Source organism: Polyodon spathula, chromosome 1 (assembly GCF_017654505.1).
Source record: "Polyodon spathula isolate WHYD16114869_AA chromosome 1, ASM1765450v1, whole genome shotgun sequence".
NCBI classification, from domain to species: Eukaryota; Metazoa; Chordata; class Actinopteri; order Acipenseriformes; family Polyodontidae; genus Polyodon; species Polyodon spathula.
Window position 1 is genome coordinate 5,610,808 of NC_054534.1, and position 26,043 is coordinate 5,636,850.

At 40.6% G+C, this 26,043-nt stretch overlaps 2 protein-coding genes across 9 annotated transcripts in view; one reads left to right on the top strand and one right to left on the bottom strand.

Moving 5' to 3' along the window:
* LOC121313019 (lysM and putative peptidoglycan-binding domain-containing protein 3-like) overlaps positions 1 to 818 on the bottom strand; it is a 7,094-nt gene extending 6,276 nt beyond the window's left edge. Inside the window, exon 1 of one of the 4 annotated variants that reach the window (XM_041245142.1) lies at positions 761 to 818. The gene's annotated coding sequence lies outside the window, so the exon portion shown is untranslated. Of the gene's footprint in view, positions 1 to 49; positions 222 to 260; positions 362 to 760 lie in introns of those variants that run through there. The other 3 variants (XM_041245125.1, XM_041245151.1, XM_041245132.1) reach the window with 3 other exon arrangements.
* Positions 819 to 3,444: 2,626 nt separating this feature from the next.
* The window catches only part of LOC121313039 (adhesion G-protein coupled receptor V1-like), a 185,786-nt gene continuing 163,187 nt past the window's right edge, over positions 3,445 to 26,043 (top strand). For all 5 annotated transcript variants that reach the window (XM_041245163.1, XM_041245188.1, XM_041245171.1 and 2 more), the window contains exons 1-3: positions 3,445 to 3,866; positions 23,945 to 24,129; positions 25,165 to 25,314. In XM_041245163.1, the coding sequence (XP_041101097.1) occupies positions 23,947 to 24,129; positions 25,165 to 25,314 (333 nt within the window). In that variant the 5' untranslated portion in view covers positions 3,445 to 3,866; positions 23,945 to 23,946. The remainder of the gene's footprint in view (positions 3,867 to 23,944; positions 24,130 to 25,164; positions 25,315 to 26,043) is intronic.

Genomic DNA, 26,043 nt, shown 5'->3' on the forward strand with positions numbered 1-26,043 from the left:
CACCAACTTCACGAACTGTAGTCCTAACGTAAAAATAAAACTCGTTTACCACGTCACATTGCTGAAACACGGAGCACAAAACAGTTGCAAACCCCGCTGCTCACGGCGGTCCTGTGCAGCAGTGACGTGCACCCCGGTGTTTACAACTCAACCAGCCAGATAACACGACACCAATTATTTTAACGTTTTTATTCATTTTAGCTCAACGAAGACGTATCTATCATATTATGATACGAGTCTAAAAATAAATAAATACATACCTTAAATGTATCAGCCTTTAATGGCAACCTGCGCTAATGACAACCATCTATATTTTGTTTTGACTAAGCCACGTAATCCTACCGAGCGACGTACTGACGTAACTTCCCTCAACCTCAGTGGCCTCTGCTGACCCAAAGGCATTTGATGGGTTCACGGAGGTCATTCTGCGCAGATTCTGTGCAGATTTAGCCATGCTGTCTGTGAACGCACCCAATGTATTTGGCTGAATTTGCAGTGATGCTGGAGCAAAAGAGGGGAACGAGAAGACAGGAAGCTGTATTGGTATCACACTGTGCGGACGCTAGTTTGAATCAAGAGCAGTCCTATTCATTATTTTTTTTTTAAATCGCCCTCTCTCCTAGTGAGTCTGAAGTTGACAGTTATGTATAATGTATTTTCTTGCATTCTAACATTATCATTATTTAAGTGTCAGCATTACATTTAAAGCCCCCGGCACACTGCTTCCTCCATACTAAGAACAATTGGGATCAATACCAACCTCTTGAAATATTTCCATATCTACATCTTTTCTACCAGAAACCTTGGCCCAAACATTCAGAAGAGACGCGACGGCTTGTGCCAGCGAGTGGAATTCAGCAGAAAAAAAGCAATCTCCCCCACAACACTAGGGGAGGAGTTATGAATAATTATGCAAGACCACCCGGCTACAAGTATGAAAGTCACGTCAAAAAATGTTTCCTGCAAATCACAATGTTGTGAAATTAGTCATGCTCGTAGAACTGCATAATATCTTTTATATGTACACTTCGCAGTCTGGAATTCTGACACTTGCCCAGATGTGCGTGCCCAGTTCAATTCAGTAGCACGTTTCCTAGGTTACTTTGTGTGAGGCAGTCACTCACAGATGCTGCTCTCATTGGATACGGTAAGAATCTGCTATGTACTTTTCCTGAATGCAAACACCCTTTGTTCCAAAGGAGATGGTCTGTTTGTGCCAGCAGTTACTAGGGAGAAAGAATAATTAAATAATGTGATGGAACGTTTGGTTCCTTATATGTGTCTTTTTTTTGGGGGGGGGGGGGGGGGGTCTCAGATCACTAATTTTTACTGTGCCTCCCTTCTGACTCATTTCATTTAGGTAGGAGCGTCTTAAACATTTAAACATACCTCATTATCCTGCAGCTAGTTGGAACAGCTTGCACTTGACTGAAGTGGCCATGGTGTTTAATGTGTTTTTTAATAGCTGTAAACTTAAAAGCATCTCCACAGATATCACACACTCACACATTTGCAAGAGTCTTGTCTACGTGTGAGAACCTGGAGCCATGGCTGTAACTAGCAATGACGATGCTGATGCTCATGTAAAAATTTTGGTGAAGTTTAAAAGACTCCATCATTTTCTCTGTAGGTTTGCAGTGCAACATATATTTGGAGGTTGAATTTAAATACCAGGCAGTCATATAAATACTGCAGCTATAGCTTGAAATCTAAGTTTGACCTTGTTAGAATGACAGCTCTGGTTACGACGCTGCCTGCAGCCTGCACCTCTCCTGTGGGACAGTTATAGTGATTAAAACTGTAGTCACTTAGTAAGTAACTACCATGAATAGCTTTAATACCATTCCCACTGCTTCAGAGTCAATGGTGGGTTCAGCTTTTCTTTTGAGACACTTTTTTGAAGATACAATACCATAAGTGGCACTTTTGTCCATACAGGGCTTAAGGTTGTCTTTTGTGAAGATTTTTAACGGTTCAAAAGTTCAGCTAGACCATGACTACAGGAGCAGCACACATGGCACTAAAGCTAATAGGGCTACTATGGACATTTAAAAAGTAGGATTTTGTCAAACAAAAACAAGACTTCAATAATCTTAATTCCCCACTATTACAATTCTGTTAGAAAAGTAGAATTTAGACTTTTTAATATGCTGGACAACTGATAACTTCTCACTAAAGGAATATCTTTAATCGTGTTATTTGTTTAATCCATCCCATATACTGGTATTTCTGCCAGCTACTGGTATTACATCCTATTTCCATCATGCACCTAGCCTGACTTGAAATTGTGTTTGGCATGAGTGAATCATTGTATCTCATTGGCTGTGCTGTGCATGCTGCTGTGGGATCAGTGCCCCCAGTATGAGATACACTCTGCTGTCAGCTTCCAGTACATAACTGCAGAATGGTTATTTCTTGGAAGCCAACTGTAAGGGTTAACTGGAATTTAAGAGGTATTCTTTACATTTACATCCCAAGCAGCATCAGAAACAGATCCTGCTGACAGAGATAGAATTACACACATTGACTACTATGAACCACTAGAGGGAGACTCGCCCCATGCACAATGCTTAATTCCCCAATGCAGCCACTAAATATCGTAACTGTTCCATGCTGACACAAGAAAGCCTGTGAAAACCATGCAGGCCAATGAGCCGTTGAGACTGCCTACCCTATTCATATAATAATGTGTTGCCTTGAACTGGTCGGACAGTAGCACTGGAGCTGGCGATCAATTAGAATTATGTTAACACAATTAATAGCAAGGCTCTAAAGGCATTATTAAGATTAGCACAGCAACATATCCTGGCACCACACTGTAGGTCCGCTTCCTGTGCAGCAGCTGGCATTCAGTTATCCACATGCCAGTTAAGGTGCTGCTCTATAGTGCCCACCACACTGGAATCTAATGTACTTCATGAATAACATAACATTGTACATAAAAATGATAGGTAGAGAACAGCAAATGTTTCAGATACTTTGCAATGCCAAAGTAAAAAAAACCCTCAAAATTCACATCTTACTGTTTATATAAAAATATTAAATGTGTGCAAGCTTAGCCCAACCTGTTGAGATCTAGAAAGACTGAAGTGAAACATTCACGCAATACAAGGCTTTAAAGTCCAAATCAATCATAACATTAGTTAAGCTTACCAGTCCAAGAAATGCCTACACGGTGGATTACAGTTTAAGCATGTTGAATCAAGATGGCAATGGAATTATAATATCTTTGCCTTGAATCAACACGATATGTATATTTCTATAGGCCGTGTATTTTTTATTGTGGTGTACCACAGTCAATTTTTAGAAACCTAATTTCGATTCGCGTCTCACAAATAAATGGGTAAAGAAAAAGTCTTCGCTGGGTGGAGCTGTTTGCTCGCCACCGAACGGGGCTGGACAAATGAGCCGCTTTTAAAAGCGATGAAAATGAAAGGCGAATGAGCTGAGCATGACTTGTCAATGCAAAGGGCATAGGACTGAATAGTTGTGTTTGAGAACATCAAGGCTGTGCAGGATAGCTCGTCTCTTCAAGAAAGCATTGTATCACTTGAATTGAGCAAGAAGCAAAGGGGCGCCAAAACCAGACACCAAGACACAAGAAATACAGTTTATTTTATTCCAGCGTTTACCGGTTGACGGGCTTTTGTATATAAATGCAAACAGGTTTAATAATAAGGATCCCATGAGGAAATCGTTTTGGGAATCAGAGTTTCAACGCTGGGCTTTACAATAGCATCGGAAACAGTTTTTTGACAGACCATTGGAGATGTTTTTCTGTAAGCCAACTGTTCTTAGATGATATCTTCTGCGATATTGGAGCACTTTATATTTGTCCTGGGTTGTTGAGAAGAATAAAACGTCAGGTAAGTGATTCTTGAAATAAATTTGAATCATGTGACAGGGCACCTACTAAAAAAAAAAAAAAGCAAAACAAACACCAAACATTTTTTAAATTTTTTTTGTCAATTTCTATGCTTTTTTGTCACGTCGTTTATTTTCTAACAATGTTATGTTTTTTATTTACAAACATTAATGTATAGTTCAAAACACATGTATTTATTTTTTGTACCATCAAGTTCACCAATAGCTGTAACACGTGTTATATACCCAAAACGATCAACATATACTCATACAATTTGATTTCGTATATTTGAATAATTGTTTTTTTTCTGTATGTGTTTTAAATTGGATAGATCGTGTATTCTCGCGGCTGGTCATATTATTCATGCTAGACAGCTCAGGCTTCATGGATAAATACAACAAAAAACAACAAAAAAAAAAACCCGGCTAGTAAATATATATTTATTTCGTCTTTTTTGTGTTTGTTTTGCAAAAAAAAAATCCCAGATTTACAACCTGACTAATATATTTGAAAAGCTCAAATATTGATTCAGTGGAATGATTAAATGAATGGGTACCCATTGACAAGTGGACAAACGCTACCATGGTTACTTTTTTGATATTCACTGTGGTTATTGTGCTTTGTCTGTTTCCTCCCCCCTGCCATTGAAGTACAATAACAAACCATGGGGAACCGCCACACATGGTAGGACCAACTTTAAACGGCAATGTTGACCAGTCTTACATTGGATTATATTACTATTTTGGTTCCCAATAACGCAGCAGTTAGCTTTAACCCTCTGAAGTTTGAAGAACAAGGTTAGGATGACACTAAGGAATTCTAGAAGGACGCGTTTTATTCACGTAGAATTTGATGAAAGGAAGCTAGTCCTGGGAATTTTGGTAATCTTCATAAACAATATTCCCTAAATAGATGTGGTTGCCTTAAAAAAAAAAAAAAATAAATAAAAAAAAAAAAAACCCTGATATGGAGGGTGTATTCATATATAAAGAGCGCTTTGAGGAGAGCATGAGTTTTTCCAGTAATGAAAGTCTTGAAGTCATTCCTGAAAAGTGCTTTAGTGTTGAAAAGTTTCTGTTTCTTCTGACAGTCTGGCTAGTCACTCTGTTCATCTTTTTGTCCACTTAGCTATTTTATATATCAGTTTTAAGCTAGCCAAATGACCTATTTATTAATATGTTTAGATTTTATACTGCGGCTGAGGATTTTTGTACTTACCAGTTTAGTTTTTATGGCTTTAGCTTCTAGACTATAGTGTCTGCCATTTATTATAGTTACAATCTAAGCCTTTAAATTTTAAAAATAATAATAACAGCTCATGGATCCTACTTTGCCCTGGACAATAGTTTTCGTACTATAGTAAACTTCCGTATAGTTCCCGTCTCCCTATAAACAGAGCACTCTCAGGTAGGGATGTGACATTATTTTTGATTTACTAAATGTTTAAACAGGGTCACATATTGGGAATCGGACATGCCTGTAACCTGTACTTTTAATGATACACAACAGCATTAATGTGTATATGGAATAGACAATACATATTGAAAAAATAACGGTACACATCCTACTGTATAAACAGTACAGCTGATGCCTTTAACATGCATATCTTTAACAATAGTTACATCTGGAAAATGTTTAAACCCTAAACTATTATCATCCCTACTCTCTAGTCAGTCCATGAAGATCTCCCTGTATTTGGACTTTGCTTAGCCACCTGGGTCTTGTTATAGAGGGATTGCAAGTTCACCAGAATAGATAGATAATCAGAGTGGAATCTATTTAACCCAGTGTTTGCTTTTTAAAATGCGCTCTAAATGATTGGCCCTGTTTGTTTGTTTGTTTGTTTTTTCGATGGATGCACCAGGAGGGATGAGTTTTCCCTCCTGTTTGTTATTAAAGAGAGCCTGTGGGTGAAGTGTGCATGCGAGAGCCAGGTGGAAGCTGCTTCACCCATGTGCTTACTGCCATGAGCATCCACTTCATTATATTTAAAAGTGATCATTAAATTCAGAGCTTTGTTCGTTTTCAGTGTTTCTTCACAGATGTCAGATGTATGATACAGAGTAGGAAGCATGTATACAGTATTTATCTAATAGAGGCTCTTGAAGTCCCGCCTAATTTAATTACACCCATCTGCAGGGAACATGTGCACAAAACATTTTCCAGTTGCAATGCTTTGCAAGGTCACTTGTTAGACCAGTTAATTAGAAATTCCCCTCTCGAGGTGCATGCGTGTTGTGTTAACAAATAGGCACAAGAAGATTATCTGGATATAATCACAGTGGGCTTTATTCACTGGTCTGAACAGGTTCAGTATGTACTGATAAATATTATTACAGTAAAATAGGAGGAACATAACTTGATTTTTTTTTCTTCTTATCCAGTATAATAATTTGCATCTAAAAATGAAATGTTAGGGGTATATTTTTAGATATGTTTTATCCTTGATTTGTGTGAATTGGGTATTAGTAGGGTGTTTTAATTTTATTAAATCTCGCCACACAGTTAGTGGTTCCTCTTTCAAGACGGTTATGATGGAGAAAAAAGGACCCAATTTCAAATGTTATAATCCTCTGTATCCGTCCTCTTCCCCTATCAGTTCTTATACACAGAAATGCCAATCCTGCATTTTTTCTAGTGGTTCCTAACAAAGACACACCCTTTATATTCCACAAAATGTAATTATGGTTTAAACTGTAAAAGACCTTGTACTATTTTTAAATGTAATTACACAAAAAAAAAAAAATGCACGCATGTTATATGCATACATACAAATACATATATATATATATATATATATATATATATATATATATATATATATATATATATATATATATATATATATATATATATATATACACATATGTATGTATGTATGTTACAGATTTCCCGTTGAGTATTATATTTATGGAACTAGACCACTACCCTTTCTACCAAACACAACATTAGAGATAATGTATTGCACATGCAGAATAGGCTGGTCTTTGGTGCTGAGACTGTTAAGTAAGACTGTTTAACTGATGGCTGTTGAGTCGTAAATGGCTATTAGTATCACATTTAAACTTGCAGCATATTGAGATTATGCTTTAATGAGCAGAAAACTACTGACGCGTTTTAGTGAAAGTTTTTGTATTGTTATGTAAGACCAATAGTTGGACAGCTCAGTTCCAGAGCATGTTGTGCAGCATAATATACAACAAACTTCTATCCACAGAAAAAAAATATAAGGTATGAAATGCATATATGGTTCTGGATGGTATTTTTTAAAGGATTTTATTTTAAATAATGGGATATGAAAAGGGTTGGGAAAGTGACCATTAATCTGACACTTTATATTTCTGTCCCTTTGGAACATCATATCTGAATATCCCATTTCATGTCGTACCGATTCAAGTCTTTAGCACACAAGTAGTACCTAAGTAGAAGGCAATAAATGGAAGGGTCCAAGCTCAGTGGGAATGTGAGCTTGACGCAGCAGGGCGTGCTTTTCAGAGGCTGGGGTTCAGGTGCACTGGTTCAGTGAAGGACTATCCTGCATTTGAACTCTGTGCCACTGATGTGTTACTTGTTAGGATGAACAACCATTCATGGTCACGTTTACATGCTTAAATTTCACCCATATTTTAGATTAGGAAGTAAAAATAAGAAACTAGGTTAAGAGAAACATTTTAATTTAAAGCTGGTGGCTGCATCAGTTACAAATTTAATTTTACTCGCAAGATTTTTTTCTCAGTAATATTATATCATATTCAAAATTCTGCAGATAATTATTAATAATACTTCTTAAAATATGAGTGTTAATATGGTATTCAAAGGTTTAGGCTAGTATCTTAATCAACTATTTAAAGAGTGTGTCTACTTTCCTACAAGTTAAAGAGTTTTTGATATTGTTGTTGAAAAAATAGTGAGACTTTCTGCTTATATCCAGCATACAACTTCATCCTTTCACAACTGAATAGAAAAAAATAAGACAAGTAAAAAAAACACACAAGTGTGCATTCACAGATGATTATTGTGTAACTGTGGCTGTTTCCTTACCCCACTGTTCTGAATCTACGTACACATTTTCAGATCAGTCCAGCAAGGCGTTCTGAAGTTAGAAGCCTCACAATCATTCATAGACACAAACACCCAAAAGTGAACAGGTTTATTAAAAAGTTCATGTACTGTGCTGCAGCTCCTGCACTTAATCATGTTAATTAGTGCTAGAAGATAAGCAGCAGATAGATAAATAAAGGCAATGTAGTTAAACAAGAATAACGTCAAATAAAATAATCTGAAAATGTAATTACGAGGCTGGTGAAGGAAAAGGAGAGCGGTGTTAGTCTTGTGAACTTCATATAATTTTTTTCTTTAGTTTCAAAACACCCTCTAACCTAAAAAAAAGATTTAAAAAAAAGAGAATTGAGTTAGTTTTGTGAACATGTCCCTCTGTTTCACGTGTCTTTTCAAACACCCCTCAAGAAAAGTATTATATTCGCTTTCCTGGTTAAATGTTGAATTCAATAAAAAAAAAAAAAAAAAAAAAAAAAAAAAAAATTATAATCATAATCGTGCATGGAATGATCTGAGCTAACTTTTTTAATAAGCTTTTGTTCCAGCGTGAATGAAAAGCTGAATACTTTTTAGAGGCTTGAGAAAGAATTCTTCTTGAAATGTGAAAGGTTTTGTATATTCCTTTTACTACATGGTATTATTGCACGCAGTGTTTTACACGTATTCCTGATATTTGAGAGTGGGTTTTAGAGGTGCCTATTTTACGCGGTTCTGCCCATTTGATTATAGAAAGCTAACTGTGTTATGGTGAATGCATGTCATTCTTTTATAATGTGTGCCCATGGTTTCTGAATGCTTGTGCTTCAAGGTCATGGCTTTCATCATCTTACATCCAGGAGCTACAGAGTCCAGGCTTAGTGCCAGTTAAAAACTAATTGGCACTGTTGAAAGTTTGTATAAAAATGTTCAGTGCCCAATATAAAAAGTGTTATGCTTGAAATCTCCACCACATCAGTACTAACAAAAAATTAAAAAAGAAAAAAAGAGAATTATGTAGACCCCCACGCCTGCTAAAATACAACTCAGATACACCCAAATTATGAGAAAAAAGAACTAGTCTGCTCTGAAAACTAACCTCTAAATACACTATTGAAATAATAGCTATGTCTGTTCACTAATTCATGCCAGCAAACAACTTCCTACTGAGGTAGACCACTTAAAATACTGTTACTATACTTATGTGTTTATGTTTTTTGTTTTGCCTTTTTAAAGTTTGTGTAATTGCCTGATGGTGTGAGTCACTGTCCTCATCTGATGACTCACCAGTTCAGTGCTGTCCAGATTAGTTTACTGTCCACTCTGCTTGGATGCCCTGAAAGGTGAGGGACTATCAATGCAGTTCCACAGTTTGACTCAACATCAGCAGGGCTATTGTGTTGAGTGCTACTCCAGTGTGGATTGCTGTTATTCATCCACCCTCTGTATGAACAATTACATTGCATTATTACAGTACAATGAAAAAGAGGAAAAACATGCCATATGTAGCACACACTTTTATGCTGTAATGATTTAAACTTTAACATATTTGGAATTTGTGTAATCATTATGAAACCCATCACAAAAAGCCCTATTTATAAATTAGATTTCTACTTTTAAGTCAACAATGTGTACAGCACTTACTGTATATGGAAACAACTTCCAGTACATTTTGAATATGACAAAAAGTAGGGTACAGTTATTGTAGTACTAAAATAAACAAAATACATTATATGACTAAAGTTTTGACTAGAAGTCTTCAAACTATAAAATTATTACTGTATAAACATGGCTAATATGAATATCGTACATGCCTATTTTTGACAGTTAAACATTTATATATTGCATATTCATTCCTTATATATGAATATAGTACTAATAATTACTACACTATAGCTTTGTTCAGATGCTCGAGAGTCAAGTGAAACCTTATATACCCTTCCATATTGAGGCTCATGACCCCCAGAGTAGAGGACAGTCCGATTTGACCATGATGCTGTAAAGCTGAGGAATAACAGAAAATAAATGACTTAACAAACAGGCTTATTTGTTTCCCTATTAAATCCTAATGCAGTGCTGCCAGTTGGAAGGAGCTTGGAGCAGCTGTACTGTGTTTCAAGTGAGGAGTGTTACAGAACTGCATGAAAGAGTCCGTCGTGAAAATAAGCTCCCCTCCCCATATTAGTCACCCCTTATCATTGTCTTTGTCAGCCTTGAAGGCCGACAGACAGCATGAAAGGGCTTTTCCGTGCTCATGTGTCAGTGCAGGCATATGGGTCTGTACGATCACTGCCTCTCTGAATGATGAGGTAGCCTCTTAATCTTTCGCTTGTCAATTTGCTTTCTTAAGTTGGCAATCTCATTCTGTCTCGTGCTTTTTTCCGAGAAAAGATTTCCAGGTTGCATTTATACCAATGAAAGAATCCCTTTGTAGTAAACGTTTGCATCTGTATAAACTGCAGTTATTTACAGAATTTTAATTACAGTTGTTGTATGAACTGCAGTTAATAAACACAAATGTCTTCACCAACTTCGCCTCAGAGCAGCTGTACAACCCAACAGGCACATGACACCCAGAAGTTAATGACTTACACTGCAACAGTGAACAGATTCTGAGCGATACATACTGTATGAATGTGAGAAACTGTAGAAAATAGAGAAATCAATCAACTCGTGGACAAGTAATTATAACGAATGGAGCACCCCCCGCTGTACATATGAGCGCTCTCATGATTTATATGTCACTAAAAACCTTCAAAGGAATTGCAGCCTTATTATGTTGGGTGTAAATGATTCCTTATTTTGTAGTACAATGGAGAGCATGTCAGGTCTTCTTCCTTAGATCTACTGTATAATAATAAATCAAATGTGACCGCTGCAGCAGAGTTTATCAGCAATGTGAAAATGAAGGGAAAGTTTATTTGACATGTTTGGGATAAACTTGAACGATGCAACCATCTCCTCACAACTTAATTATTAATGACAGGATGGATTAACATGACTAGAGACACCTTCCAGCACCTTGTGGAACCTATGCCACTTCATGACAAGACTGTGATCAGAGCAAACGATGGACCAAGTCATGCCTACATACTGTGCATGCATACCAAAGCACTTTTTAATTTGAGATTACACTTGCACTGGTGTTTCTTTCCAAGTATATATTTAGCAAAGCAGTGGTTCAGGCAGGGAACTCACTTTTTAAGTTAGATTCAAATCTTAAACATCAAGCATATTAGGCACCCTCATTACAAGACCGTTTGTCAGTCTCATTTATCATTCGATAAACAACATGTCCAATGGTCAGCTATAAAGGCTATATATATCAATCCGTTCGTCCCCCCTGTACATCAGAGTTCGGTGTCACCTGTTTTTTGGCTTTGTCTAAGGGGAGGGAAGCTATCCTGCCCCCCTGCCCATGGCTTACCTACAGTCAGCCTCCAATATCAGAAAACAAAATGACGGGCCAAGGGCAAAGATGTAACAAAAATATGTATAACATAGTATTTGCTGTCTAAGCTTTAATACATATTATTCTCTTTTGCATGAGTTTTCCTGACTGAAATAATTTTTAATTTTTGATGACATTTTTGATGACGTCATAAGAGCCTTGACCCCTCCTCCTCCCCTCCCCACATCACGGTTGCCCTTCGTCAAGGTTACACCCCCCCCCCCACTGACCCTCCTGCAATGACCTCATCTCCAGCACTTAATAAGCCTGTTAAGTATTGAACTACACAGAAACCACAGTAGAGAATGAAAGACAACTTACGCAATAGCATGTGAAACAAGTAAGAAATGAAATATTAGAGAAATGAGCATGATATAAATATATCCCTTTAAGCAGAAGTGGTGCTGCATCACCTCTTTGTTTCTTATCCACTGTTCCTGTGTGTGTGTCTTTAAACTGAGGCTGTTTTTTGTCAGGGATTTACTGTGTCCTCAATCCAGCCATCTGCTGTCTACTAGTCTGACAGACCAGCCAATAGGAGAGGTTTTGACAACTATGGAGGAATTTCCCACATTTTCTAAAAAAGTCATGGAAAAAAAACTATCCATCTGAATGGACTTGGGAAGGGGCGTTGTGAGTCTGTATAATAAAACAAGAGCAAAAAAAAAACAACAATGCGAAAGAAATGGAACAAAAACATGCATGTTAGTCTGCGAATCACAAGATCCCCTTGTCTACTTGAGCTCTTTTGAAAGGCAATTAGCATTTCAGCCAGCCCCAATTGGTTACATGCAATGAAGTAATAAGGTTTATAATTTGCTTCTGTAGGCTTGGTGCTGCTGAGAAGCAGCCCTTGTATAATCCCTTGAAAGTACCTTTCTCTCAGGCTCATTGTTGCAGAACTGGCTAATCAGCAAAGAGAGCTGCCTATCCTCGAGTACTTACCACATCAGAATTCAGTGGATCTTTTTTTAAGGATAGATCATTGTGATTTTTGTTAGAAGGAAGTAAGAGGCGATTGGCACAAGTTAAAAGCGACAGAGGAGAGTTTGGAGACAATGCCCCTGTAAGGGTTTTTTGAGTTACTTCTGTAGAAAACAGACATTTGATTGGCGTTTGCTTCCAGGGAGGTTAATTGGGTTTCAAAAGTATCATCTGTCTTGCAGTAGTTTTTCTCTTAAAGTGCTTTGTGGTATATTTTTTATCTTTTAATAGGATAAATGATTTTCTCTTACCATTTTACATTTGAACTCTAAACCACATGCAACATGCACAGAGCCTGAATTTGTTAATAGTATTACAAGCTTCTAGGTTCAATACTACAACGGCTTTGCAGTTTTAATGTTTGTGAGTAAACTAACTGCAGTACAGTATGTGAAATAGTTATGTTTTTTTTTTTCTTATGTTGGGGAATCTGTTCTTTCATATTCTGCATTACTAAAGGCTCCTTGCTATAATGCACATTGATTGTTTTCCTCCATCGCACTCCCCCCCAGCTTGGGTTAGGAAGTGAAGTGAAGGTGGGGCGCTTGGCTCACTCAGGACACTGAGACTAGTAACAGTGTCTTCTGCTCTCCTGTAACAAATGTCGCAGGATCGCTTCCATAGCAGTGGGTAGGGCCTGTTCCATGTGTCCTGCAGGAGAAGACGCCCCTAAGAGGAATGAAGCATTCCACAACCACCAGGACTGAACTAACTGCAGTAAACCATACAATGCCCTTTACATAGACACTTGTTGACAAATTTTAGCAGAACATTCAGGAACTGCTCGCCATGAATTTAGAAGCTGGTACCTCTTGAGTTTTTCTTTTAAATGTTTACAGCGTACTTATAGTGCAGACTTTACCACATTTTCAGTTTGTTTTAGCAATCAGAGCAACATGCATGTTCTTCCTATACCACAATGCATTGTAGTTAACATTAATATTAATATATCAATAAACAGGGCACCAAAGCTGTAGGGGCTGCAGTTAATGCTGCTAGATAATCTGGTGTAAAAGCTCCACATTTGTACTGTTGTAGTTCTGTCACTGAGATTCTGTGTGATTATGCAGGTGGTTAAACATGACGAATAGCAAGTCTTGCTTTTTATGGCATGCTAACACAAACGCTTGCATAAATCTACATCAGACTTTGATACAGGCAGCCAAATTTAGCATCGAACATCAAACATTTGTGACGTTTATAAAGCTCTGGGGGTAGGACTGGCCCTCTTATTTGCTCCTCATCGTTCAGCAGCCTTTACTACAAAGCACTTGAAGTCGTATATATGCCAAGATAATTATGGTTTCCTCCTTGTCTACTTTTGACTGCTGGAGAAGAAGACTGTTTTGCACACAACATGTTCACTGTCAAAGAGAACGTTGAACTGAAATAAATTCAAGTGAAAAAAATAAATGTGTTCAAGTGCTGAGATCTAGCATCAAATAACGTTTTCTTATCTGATGCCATTGAGCGAATTATTTTCATGTGTGGAAAAACTACAGCACTGTATTAAAGTTCATGGTGTATGGGTTGTAAATACTGCAACCCTAACCCTATGCCGTGCTCTTTAATATGTATCTCTTGTTTTGGACTATATATAATAAACATTTTGAATGCAATGGGCACCCTGCCATTGTGATCTAAATACTACCCTTGCACCACTGTAACCATGCTAACCTTTAATTCTTCTCTCACTGGGGTTCACTGCTGACAGGATACATTTTCTCTGTGATGCTGGATAAATGATCTATATAGCGTATCTGAGCAACAGTATGTCTTCCGGCACTGGTTTGTTCTGTCCTAGAAAAAAAACAAAAATAAATAAAGTAGGTGCACTGTGCCTTTAAGAATTAGAGCGCTTGAAACCGGGGGCAGATTAATAGTCTTTGAAGTGAAGCCGATTGCTAAAACTTATGAAACAGGATAAAACTGATTGTGGACAACAAACTTCTTATTCATTATACTGGCAACACTAATATGCTTTCCCTTTTATGTATGTCTGGATTGGTTGAATTATTTACAACCTGTTTTTTTTTATTTTAACATACACTGAAACTTGTTAACAATACGTTTTCCAAAGTTACTGTAGGACAGACAATCTTGCTTGGGCTGAGACCCTGATTTCAGGCTGCATTTGTGCTGGTGCGAGTAAGTAGTACTGTAGGTGCTTTGGAGTCTCATGCCTTTACCAGTCTTGCCAGGGCTCAGGAGTCCTGCTTCCAAGTTGGGAGAATCCTTAAAAAAAGACTTGGTTATTGTATAAAGAAATAAGAGCTATATGGTGTAGTTCGATAATGCAGGAGCCTTTCTGCTTTTACCTCTGGAGGCTTGAGTTATGGGTGGGCTCAGTATCCATCGGTTTTGTCAGAATTTACGTACACAATCAGAGCTTCATGGGGTAGCTTTATGGAGTACTATTTAAGTTTAATATGGAAGTTAATAGAATTGTTTTCTGTTCAGTGAGTCAAAAGATGGTATGTTGTTGACATAAAATTGTAGACTTGCCATAACCATAGGTCATGATCTTATAGAATTACCATGCCTGTGATGGGTATGACTGGTTTACTTATGCACAATTTTCAGCAATATTGTTCCCTACTGTGAAATTGTGAATTTAGGTGATCCTGTGATACAGTGGTCCTCTGTATTGGACTAGCTTAGCAGCTTGTCTGCAGGAATATTAGGTGATCAGTGAGATCCTGAAGGGATGCTGGTTTGATCTCCGTTACCTCCACATAATTGGAGAAGCAACTGAAATCCATGTCTGTATTTAGTCAAGATATTTCATTTCTTGCTGTAGGATATTTAGTTTAAAATGTATAAAGTTGCTGGTTACTTCCACAGAGATCCCTTTTCTGTATTTTCTTTGATAAACCTACTTCAGTTTCAATGTGCACATAGTTTATACTGCAAGACAAATTCAGTTTTGCACTTCTAATTAATGCAACATTATACATCCAAACAGTACCTAACAAAGTGCTCTGACCCTTGTAAAAGTCACCATAGGCCACACCATTTACCACACTGTTCTAGGATTTACCATGCTTGCCTGTTCTAGTATAATGCTTTACAACACTTTTATTTGAGCTTTTTGCAAGAGCATGCTGCAGTAAACTTATCTTAGATAAAGTAGTCACCCAAGGGTGTCCATTACAATGGGGAAACAGCGACAGAATGACATCATTTAATCTTCAGTGACCAATTATATGTCAAAATTGTGTTAAGTACAGACACTAACAGCTTCATTAGACTGGCTGTGAGTTCACATTTCAATAATTGATAATAATATCGTGAAACTGCTCCATTCCCTGCGGAGGTAACTCTAGAGTCGTTGAGTGACCCGCAGATAACACTATACTTTGTCACATTGACTTGGAAGGATCAAGTGTAGCTTGGCGGGTGTCAGTTACCTGGAGTTACCTCTTCAAGAGACTTGCAAAGTCATGGATGAAGTGACAGAGCCAAGAAAGCAGGAGCGTTCTTTGTAATGCACTGGATAATGAGAAAAATAGAACAGAACAAAAACTTTCTAATTATTTTCGCTTGGTTGACTCTTTCTTTTAAAGCTCCAGCAGCTTGATGCCGGGAAGCAGTTGTTAATAAAGAACCGTACAATACAAAATCCATTTCTCGAGCAACTTTCATGAAAAGCATCTCAAGCCGCTTTGCATAAGCCAGAACATCTTTGATAATCCCTAGTTGGCAAAAATAAAAAAGTTGTGAATTAAAGTTGACAATTGGGGGCATTGTGAATAAAAGCCCTGGATTGAGCTGATCAAACAGTCAAGTGCATAACTGGTGACTGGATCAACAATATATTGTACATGCATGTGCGTAGTCTTATATATTAACCAGCATACAGTGGAAGCTGCTATGACATCCAGAATACAACTTTGACATTTATGACATTATCTTTTATTTGCATAAGAACATATCTTACGTCCTATCAATGAGCAACACCAACAAGTGGCTTGGTAACCCATTCTATACGCTCTGTGTGTGAAAAAGTGTCTCCCACAGTGTCATAAGTCTATCTCCACTCAATTGCCAACTTGTTACACTTGGATATAACGTTACTGTGGCAGAGCAAAGCTCTGCCCTTTAAATTGGCAGGGATGGGGTTAACTTCCCCTACCTGCCTGGGCTTATTATGTTCAGGTGGCTGGGGTTGATTAGTTGATTAGGTTGATTAATGATCAATCAGCGCCCAGCCACCTGATATAAAAGGAGGCCTCTGCTTCTCATTTGGGGAGAGGGAGCTGAGGAAGCAGGTTGGTTTTTTTTGGGTTGTTTGGAAAGTTTGAATCCAGTGAAGGCATTGCCCAGCCTGGAAATTGTTATTTTTGTAAGTTTTGCTTTTTGTCTTTCTTTGTGTTTAAATTGCTTTGTTTTGGCCCTTGTGCCCTTTCATTTTTGTGTTTATTTATAATAAAAGTTATTTTTTTGAACTGCAGTCTGTCTCTGGGCCTCTATCCACTCGCCAGCCGGCCACATTTAGTGTCAAAGTGGGATAGCGCCACCTAGAGGCTCAGAGCAGTATTTTTGTTTTGTTTTGTGGAATTTTTGGGATATTTTTTTTTTTTTTTTGAAAAAAAAAAAAAAAAAAAAAAAAAAAGGGAAAGAGCAGACAGCGGCAAAAGCAGGAAAAGCAGCAGCAGCTGAAGAAATGTAAGCTGCTGCAGCCACCGCTGGAGGACCCGGCCAGCCTCTTCCCCTGGTGTTCCTGGTGTGGGAAGGAGGACCATCGTTGGCGGTCCTGCCCAGACGTGCCACCGGCAAACTGGTGTGGCCGGTGTGAGGAGGACGGCCACAACTGGGCAGGATGCCCCTACAACCAGGCCCAGGAAGAGGTGCAGTGTTCACCCCGGGCATCAGGGGCCACCCCACTACCTCCAGCACCACCACCTTCACCACCGTCCCAGGAGATCTGGGACTGGTTGATGCACCCTGAGGCAGACCTCGTCCACGATCTCCCCATAGTTATCAACACACTGTGGCGTCGAGATGGGGAGAGGTGGGAACAGTGGGAGGAACAGCACCACCCGGCCTCCTTCCCAGAGGTTGCCCTCATGGTGGTTAATTACCTGGCTGTAGACATGGGAGATGCCCCGGTCACTCCAATAAAGAGGGGTGAGCCGCCTTCCCGAGAGCCAGAGAGGGGTGAGCCGCCTTCCCGAGAGCCAGAGAGGGGTGAGGAGCTGCCGTCGCTCCCAGAGCCAGAGAGGGGTGAGGAGCTGCCGTCGCTCCCAGAGCCAGAGAGGGGTGAGGAGCTGCCGTCGCTCCCAGAGCCAGAGAGGGGTGAGGAGCTGCCGTCGCTCCCAGAGCCAGAGAGGGGTGAGGAGCCGCCGTCGCTCCCAGAGCCAGAGAGGGGTGAGGAGCCTCCGTCGCTCCCAGAGCCAGAGAGGGGTGAGGAGCCGCCGTCGCTCCCAGAGCCAGAGAGGGGTGAGGAGATGCCGTCGCTCCCAGAGCCAGAGAGGGGTGAGGAGCCGCCGTCGCTCCCAGAGCCAGAGAGGGGTGAGGAGCCGCCGTCGCTCCCAGAGCCAGAGAGGGGTGAGGAGCTGCCGTCGCTCCCCAGAGCCCGAGAGGGGTGAGGAGCCGCCGTCGCTCCCAGAGCCAGAGAGGGGTGAGGAGCCGCCGTCGCTCCCAGAGCCCGAGAGGGGTGAGGAGCTGCCGTCGCTCCCAGAGCCAGAGAGGGGTGAGGATCTGCCGTCGCTCCCAGAGCCAGAGAGGGGTGAGGAGCCGCCGTCGCTCCCAGAGCCAGAGAGGGGTGAGGAGCCGCCGCCGCGCTCTCAGAGCCCGAGAGGGAGGAGCCGCCGCCGCTCTCAGAGCCCGAGAGGGAGGAGCCGCCGCCGCCGCCGCCGCTCCCAGAGCCCGAGAGGGAGGAGCCCGCCGCCGCTCCCAGAGCCCGAGAGGGAGGAGCCGCCGCCGCCGCTCTCAGAGCCCAGAGGGGAGGAGCTATGGCCCAAGGATGCCTGCCTTGCACCGCCCAGGGATGCCACGCCCGCTCCGCTCAGGGATGACACATTTGGATCGCCTGGGGTTGCCTGCTGCTTCGCATCGCTTGGGACTGCTGGTGTCTCCTTTTTGTTTTCTAGGGTTGCCGAGGGTCCACTGCCGTCGCCGCCTCCGCCACTAGAGGGAGCCCGGCCACCGTCTCCGCCACTAGAGGGAGCCGGGCCGCCGTCACCGCCTCCGCCACCAGAGAGAGCCGGGCCGCCGTCGCCGTACTACCTTGGAGATTCGGGGCCCCCTCAACCAAAGAAGGCTTGGGGGCTCCGACATCAACCCCGCCCACCACCACCCACCATAACAGCCCACCCAAGGGACATAATTGGACTCTTGGGGGGAGGGGAGGGGGAGGGTGGGGGGAAGTGGGGAGTTGGCCGATTGCGGCCGGTGTACGTTGTACATGGGGGGAGGTGTGCTCTGCCCTTTAAATTGGCAGGGATGGGGTTAACTTCCCCTACCTGCCTGGGTTTATTATGTTCAGGTGGCTGGGGTTGATTAGTTGATTAGGTTGATTAATGATCAATCAGCGCCCAGCCACCTGATATAAAAGGAGGCCTCTGCTTCTCATTTGGGGAGAGGGAGCTGAGGAAGCAGGTTGGTTTTTTTTGGGTTGTTTGGAAAGTTTGAATCCAGTGAAGGCATTGCCCAGCCTGGAAATTGTTATTTTTGTAAGTTTTGCTTTTTGTCTTTCTTTGTGTTTAAATTGCTTTGTTTTGGCCCTTGTGCCCTTTCATTTTTGTGTTTATTTATAATAAGTTATTTTTTTGAACTGCAGTCTGTCTCTGGGCCTCTATCCACTCGCCAGCCTGCCACAGTTACTTACAACAATGATCTCAATGACATTAGTAAAGGTAGTAAAAGGGACTGGGAGTCCAGTGTGAGTAGTGGCTCTTGTCGTATGCAGTTCATCAGCATGTGTTCAGACACATCTGTCAAGGCATAAAATGTCATGTGGTGCATGCTTTTTGGAAACTACTTGAGCAAAATATATGCCCTGTTAAAAAATATCTGCTTACAACTGCATGACAGTAACTGACTGTGAGGTTCCCCACATAGAGTATTTGATGATTGCAAGTTTGCTGTTTTGAGAATCCCAAAGAGAGTTGATTGTGTGCTGTATCCTTAGACCTCATTGTCGTAGTTGTAATTTTCTTTGAAGATACAGTGGAATTCCTTTAGTCTGAGCTCCACAGTGAGAGGCTTTTATAGAGGGAGGTCTTCAGATTCATTGGAAAGGGATTGACAGAGATTAGTCTTTACAGTGAGCTGGTCTTTATTAGGCGCATGGAGCTTACTGTGCAGCTATGACTAAATGTTTTGCATCACCTAGAATTTTAGGATTGAGACATCATTTAAAAAAAAAAAAAAAAAAAAAAAAAAAAAAACTATATGAACATAATTTTGATATTTTACTTGACATCATGTAATCAGAGAAACTACACAATGATATAGCAAAAGTCTTCCGGAAGCCATAATAGTAAGGCAATATTTCATGTTAGATTTTGAAATGTCAGATTTTTCAATTTTTCAGTTTTTCGTTAAGTATATGGAAAACTACAAAGCAGGATGCAATTCAGTAAATCTATAGCCTTTGGCCAGAGCTCTACATTTAACAGAGTTTTGAGTCCATGAAACATTTTTTTTTAAATCGGTTTAAAGAGGATTAGAAGATCATTCTCAGTTTTCTGTTTAATCTTTGAGAATATTTATTTAAAAAAAAGTAAAAAAAAAACATTCCTTAAAGGGCCAACAATACAGTACATGCAACACATAAGTGCGAACATATCTGTTATTGAAACAAAATCGTTTTTTCTCTACGGTATCAAAATTGAGAGACGGGAGCCAGTTTGTTAAATGCAGTGCAGTTTGCGCTCATTGACATCTTTAAGAGTTGTTTATTTCTAACATGAGCATGAACACTATAGAAACAACTGCACTGAAGCAAAGGCTTAGTAAATCTGTGATGAAGAACATAATCACACACCACATCAAAAATATCACATGACAATCTTTGCCCAGAGTGTCAGAAAAGATAATGCAGCTGCATATATCCGCTAGACCACTCTACCTTGCTGGACTGCATGATATATTAGTACTCCAAAGCTCATGTATGCATAATAGTGAAGGGTTTCAATATTGGACAAGGTTATGTGAAACATTTGGGTGGCTTTTGTAATGTTCTGCATATTCAGCAGATGGCTTTTGCTTCTGTTGCTCAAAAGAAAAGAAGAAAGTGATGTGTCTAATAAAACACATTTCTTTGGCTCTGCGAGTAATTTTTTAATTTTAGTTAGCACACTATAGTGGATTGGGGGGTGGTTATATAAGACCCTGGCAGTCCCCTCTGTGGAATGTACCCCCTTGGTGTGCCAGGCTTGTGTGGTTTTGTTCTTAAAGGGAGGTGCAGCCTTTGAGAGAAATTGAGTTGGGGCTCTTCACTGTTGCTAGAAGTGACAGCTGCCATAGCTTCTGCCACTGTCCCTTCACAGAGCAGAGCCCAGGGTGCTCTTCGTGCAGGAGAATCCTGTAGTTAATACAGTATCGCCTTTGTAATTGCCAGCCGCAGGAGTTTACTTTTTGTTCTCTGTCACGTCATGCTGTAAAAAAGGACTCAATTAAGAGGAACATAATATTCAGATCTGCTTTTAAAACACTCAGTGTGGAAGTTAGTTGACATTGATTGGTACTCAGTTGTAAATGTGAGCGAAGGACAGCTTTTCTTGTTTTCAAACACATCAATGAATGGATTTATTGAATACCTGCAGATAAATACATCTTAAGAGCAATTCCAAATGTGAGTACAAGTTTCTGCACACCCCTAATCTGAGATTTCACTGCTTACTTTTTAGTACTTCTGTATGTGTAGGGCCTTGTTCCCAGCTTTTCCAGCATTGTCATGTGGAGGACACTATTTTAGATTCACTAAGTTTCAATCTGTCCAAAGACTGACTCATGACTGCAAAGCAGGATTTGATTTTTTTTTTTTTTTTTTTTTTTTTTTTTTGCATTGTGGTCGTATAATCGTTTTATCCGGAAGATTAAACAAATATGATATGGCCCACATGTGCACTTTTGAAGAATGAAATTCAGATAAGCTGAGTTTGAGACCCCTGCTCGAACCATGAAGTCAGGAAGTTCCCAGCATCATTGCTTAGCAACAGCACATGAGTGAGTTCAGTATTAATGGTGGGCTTAGCTTTGCCATTGTCTCTCCCTCTGTCTGCACACAGTCAGCATCTCTTAATCCACTTTTTATAGCATTTGGTAAATTCTTATTTGGGGATACAGCTAAATCACTAGAACATGGCCAATCATAGGCAACTGTGCTTATGTAGAGGTTTATCCTATGAGAATCCATAGAAAAGACAGAAATGAACATTGGCTCTGAATTACGGGAAGCTTCAAATTACCGTTGACCAACACCACAATGGTTTACTATACTGTATTACTTTCCGACTAGATGTTTAACATTTGTGCACAGTAAAATGTATTTAGGGCTAAGGGACATTTCAGTTTAACAAAAAAACAAAGATGACTGGTAAGATAAATGTTTTTAACTTCTTCCCTTTTAAGAGGTCTTTTGCAGAGTGGTAATAATTAAAGAAAACTGTTAAAAATGTGTTAATCAAGATTGGCTGCCTTTTCTTCATTTTTCAGTCTACCAATTGTTTGCCACTGCTAATCTATTAACAAGACATGGCTTATCAATTTTAAACCACTCATAATTTATATTACCTTATTTACAGTATTGTGGCAGGGTAGCTTCACTGCCCAAGCTGTTATTAACTCACTGCCCAAGCATAAATTAGAGCCTCGGAGATAGAAGCTGCATTTCAAATGCTAAGCACACGTTAACAAAAACGCACAAACACAAACAGGACATGAGGGCCAAAATTAAAGGTTTAAACAAAAGGATAACCACGTTTAGGTTGGGGATTCAAATTCACCACACAGGCATCACCAACACACCAACACACCAACATCCACACCAACACCAACACACCAACACCAATACACCCCCACCAACACCAACACACACACAACACCAACACACCAACACCAACACACCCACACGTTGGTGTTGTGTAGAGATGTTAAAAAAAAACCCAGATAGTTGTGATGGTTGGTGTCACACTCACGCCAACACACCAACAACACACCAACACACCACACCAACGCCAACACACCGGTCACCCAACACCAACACACCACACCAATTGCCACACACCGTCCCACCAGCTCACACCACACCTAACACACCAACCACCTGCACACGTACAACCACCAACCCAACACACCCACACCACCCACACAGCACACCAACACCAACACACCCACACCAACACACCAACACCAACACACCCACACCAACACCAACACACCAACACCAACACACCCACACCAACGCCAACACACCGTCACACCAACACAGCCACACCAGCACCAACACACCCACACACCTACACCAACACACCATCACCAACACCCCACACCAACGTCAACACCACCAACAACACCCACACACCAACACCAACACCAACACATCAACACCAACACACCCACACCAACACACCAGCACACCATCACCAACACACCAACACTAACATGCCCACATCAACACACCCACATCAGCACACGAACACCAACACACCCACACCAACGTCAACACACCCACACCAACACCCAACACCAACACACCCACACCAACACTAACACACCCACACACCTACACCAACACCAACACACCCACACCAACACACCAGCACACCATCACCAACACACACAACACTGACCAACACACCAACACTAACATGCCCACATCAACACACCCACATCAGCACACGAACACCAACACACCCACACCAACATCAACACACCAACACCAACACCAACACCAACACAAACAACACCACCAACACCAACACCACTCCAAACTATTAGTACTCAATTACCTATGTGGGGAATGGTCACATCTGTGTTTATTGGCGGGGACATATTTAACCCAATCCCTGCCAACCTTACATTCCCGCCCCCACTATTTACATCAGCAGGGCTCCCCCTGCAACAAGTATACATTAAGTCTGTTCAGTCAATTAGTTTCACCCAGTATTAAAAGATCTTTACATTCAACCAAGTGATTGGCTCACAGAGTGTGACAATTATTGCTAGCAAATAAGAATGGCTGAATGTAAAGGGCAGTGAACACATTGGGCTAAATTCTCAGGGCCATTTACTCCAAACCGCCATTAGTGCAATTTTTTTGACATTTGATTTAGGGATTTAAGTAGCCCTGATCTGTTTATTACTCATTAAAGAATTGAAACTCTTTTTTTTGTTTGTTTGTTTCATGTCAGATACAAATTATGCTAATAACAATGAAGAATAAATAACTTTGAGAATCCAACTCTTCTCCTGCCTTCTGGGGAAAATGGAGAAACTCAGATTTTTTTATTATGATGCCCCCACCCCCCCCCCCCCCCCAATGAGACCCCCCCCCCCCCCCCCCCCCCCCCCCCAATCCTCTCACCGTACACAGACACGCCGTGAGAAACTGAACTGCAGTAGATTTCTAATGATTTGTATTTCTCTCCCTGTTCCAGGAATGCCCGCTGCCCTTATCCTAGCAGAGCTTCTAATAGCACTTTGCATCTCACAAACCTTTGGAGATACCGAGCTGAGATTCTTGGGACAGACAGAGTTTGTGGTGAATGAAAGCAGCACAACGGTGGTCCGCCTCATCATTGAAAGAACTGGAGATCCTGTCAACATCACTGCACTTATACTGGTAGGTGTATTTCAATTCTAATTCCTGCAATTGACTTAAATCTGTAATTGAACAGAAAAAGGTCAGCGCCATTATCATTAAATAAGATTTCATGGTTTCCACACATGGGCAGAATTACAGTCGGTTGCATTGATCCACACAGGTGTGGGAAATGGCTTGCGGAGTGTCCAACTTCTTTGTTATGAAAGGGTCTGTGTTAGAGATCAGCCCTGCAGAGAGGCCACTGTCACCAGCAGTGTAATACAAGACAAAACGGTACAGCTGCCAGAAAATGGACTTCCCAAGCCGCTGTTTAAGTATATGAAAGAGATCCAGAGTACTGCTTCTGTTTCTGCACATGTTCTGGGAATGGAGTACCGCTTTTCAGATCTGACCGTAGCAAACACACATCTGCTCATCTGTTGTTGTTCATAGTTTTACTAAAGCAGCCATCTGCACACCATTCCTGATCTGGAGCGTTCCCGAGATCAAAAGAGAAGCTCCAGTCCTGATGTCCTGCTGCCATTCCATCTTCACACATGGCAGGATCATTCCATGCATGCACATGTTGGTGGGAAAATAAAAGGAGCACTTATATTCCTTGTGGGATAGTGTGGGTGGCATGAAAGCTAAACTACTTATTGTCACGTGTGTTGCTTCCTGCCACTCTTAAAACAAATATGGGTACATGCAGTATGTTATCTGTCGTTATAACTGCGGAGGTTAGTCTCACCTACAGCCAGCACAAGAAATGACCAAACACCAGGAAGTGGCAGATTCAATTTTTTGACAAACAAAATTATCCTATGCTGAACTCGAAAATGTTGGGACCAATGAAAATGTTGCTCATCATTGTTTAATAATGTTGCTTCTTATTTCTTTGAACCTTTTCAGTGCTTTCTCAATTAACTAGTTGTTAATCATTATCAAACTGCAGTTTATTATCTAACTGTGAAAAAGGCTTCAGACTTTATGGGTTCTGCAGGTAAAATAATACAGATACATAAAATAAAACATCATGAAGACAGATGAGTCAGCTTGTATCTTCTACTTCAGCTTCAGGGAGATGAGACCGGCGACTTTGAGGCCACGTCAGCTGCTGCTTTCCTGCTGGCTTCAGAGACAAACAGGACCATTTATATAGCGGTCAGGGATGATGAGCTCCCCGAAGCTGAGGAGACTTTCGTATTTCAGCTAAAACTACAGGCAAGCTACCATTTCTTTTGCATTTTCACTGGTTTTATCAACATATTAGGGTACTTACCATCTGAATGTGTCACTTCCATTGGGACCCCACTGACAAAGTAATACAACAGGACAAAAATACAAAAAGATATAACAAATTAACAATGATTTCATAACAGCATAGTCTGTTTCATGGTTTCTGTGTATTAGCAGGCCACGACATTTCAGGCAAGGGCAACTCAGTTTATTTGTAACAGGTATTGCACATTGATCCTGATACAGTGACACAGTGTACAATATAGTCCTGTACAGATACAATGCTGCAATAGATTACTAGCTGTATGTACAGAGATAGCATTAGTATGTCAAAATACAGTGGCTTGCGAAAGTATTGACCCCACTTGGCATTTTTCCTATTTTGTTGCCTTACAACCTGGAATTAAAATGGATTTTTTGGGGGTTTGTATCATTTGATTTACACAACATGCCTACCACTTTGAAGATGCAAAATATTTTGTATTGTGAAACAAACAAGAAATAAGACAAAAAAAAACAGAAAACTTGAGCGTGCATAAGTATTCACCCCCCCAAAGTCAATACTTTGTAGAGCCATCTTTTGCAGCAATTACAGCTGCAAGTCTCTTGGGGTATGTATCTATAAGCTTGGCACATCTAGCCACTGGGATTTTTGCCCATTCTTCAAGGCAAAACTGCTCCAGCTCCTTCAAGTTGGATGGGTTCCGCTGGTGT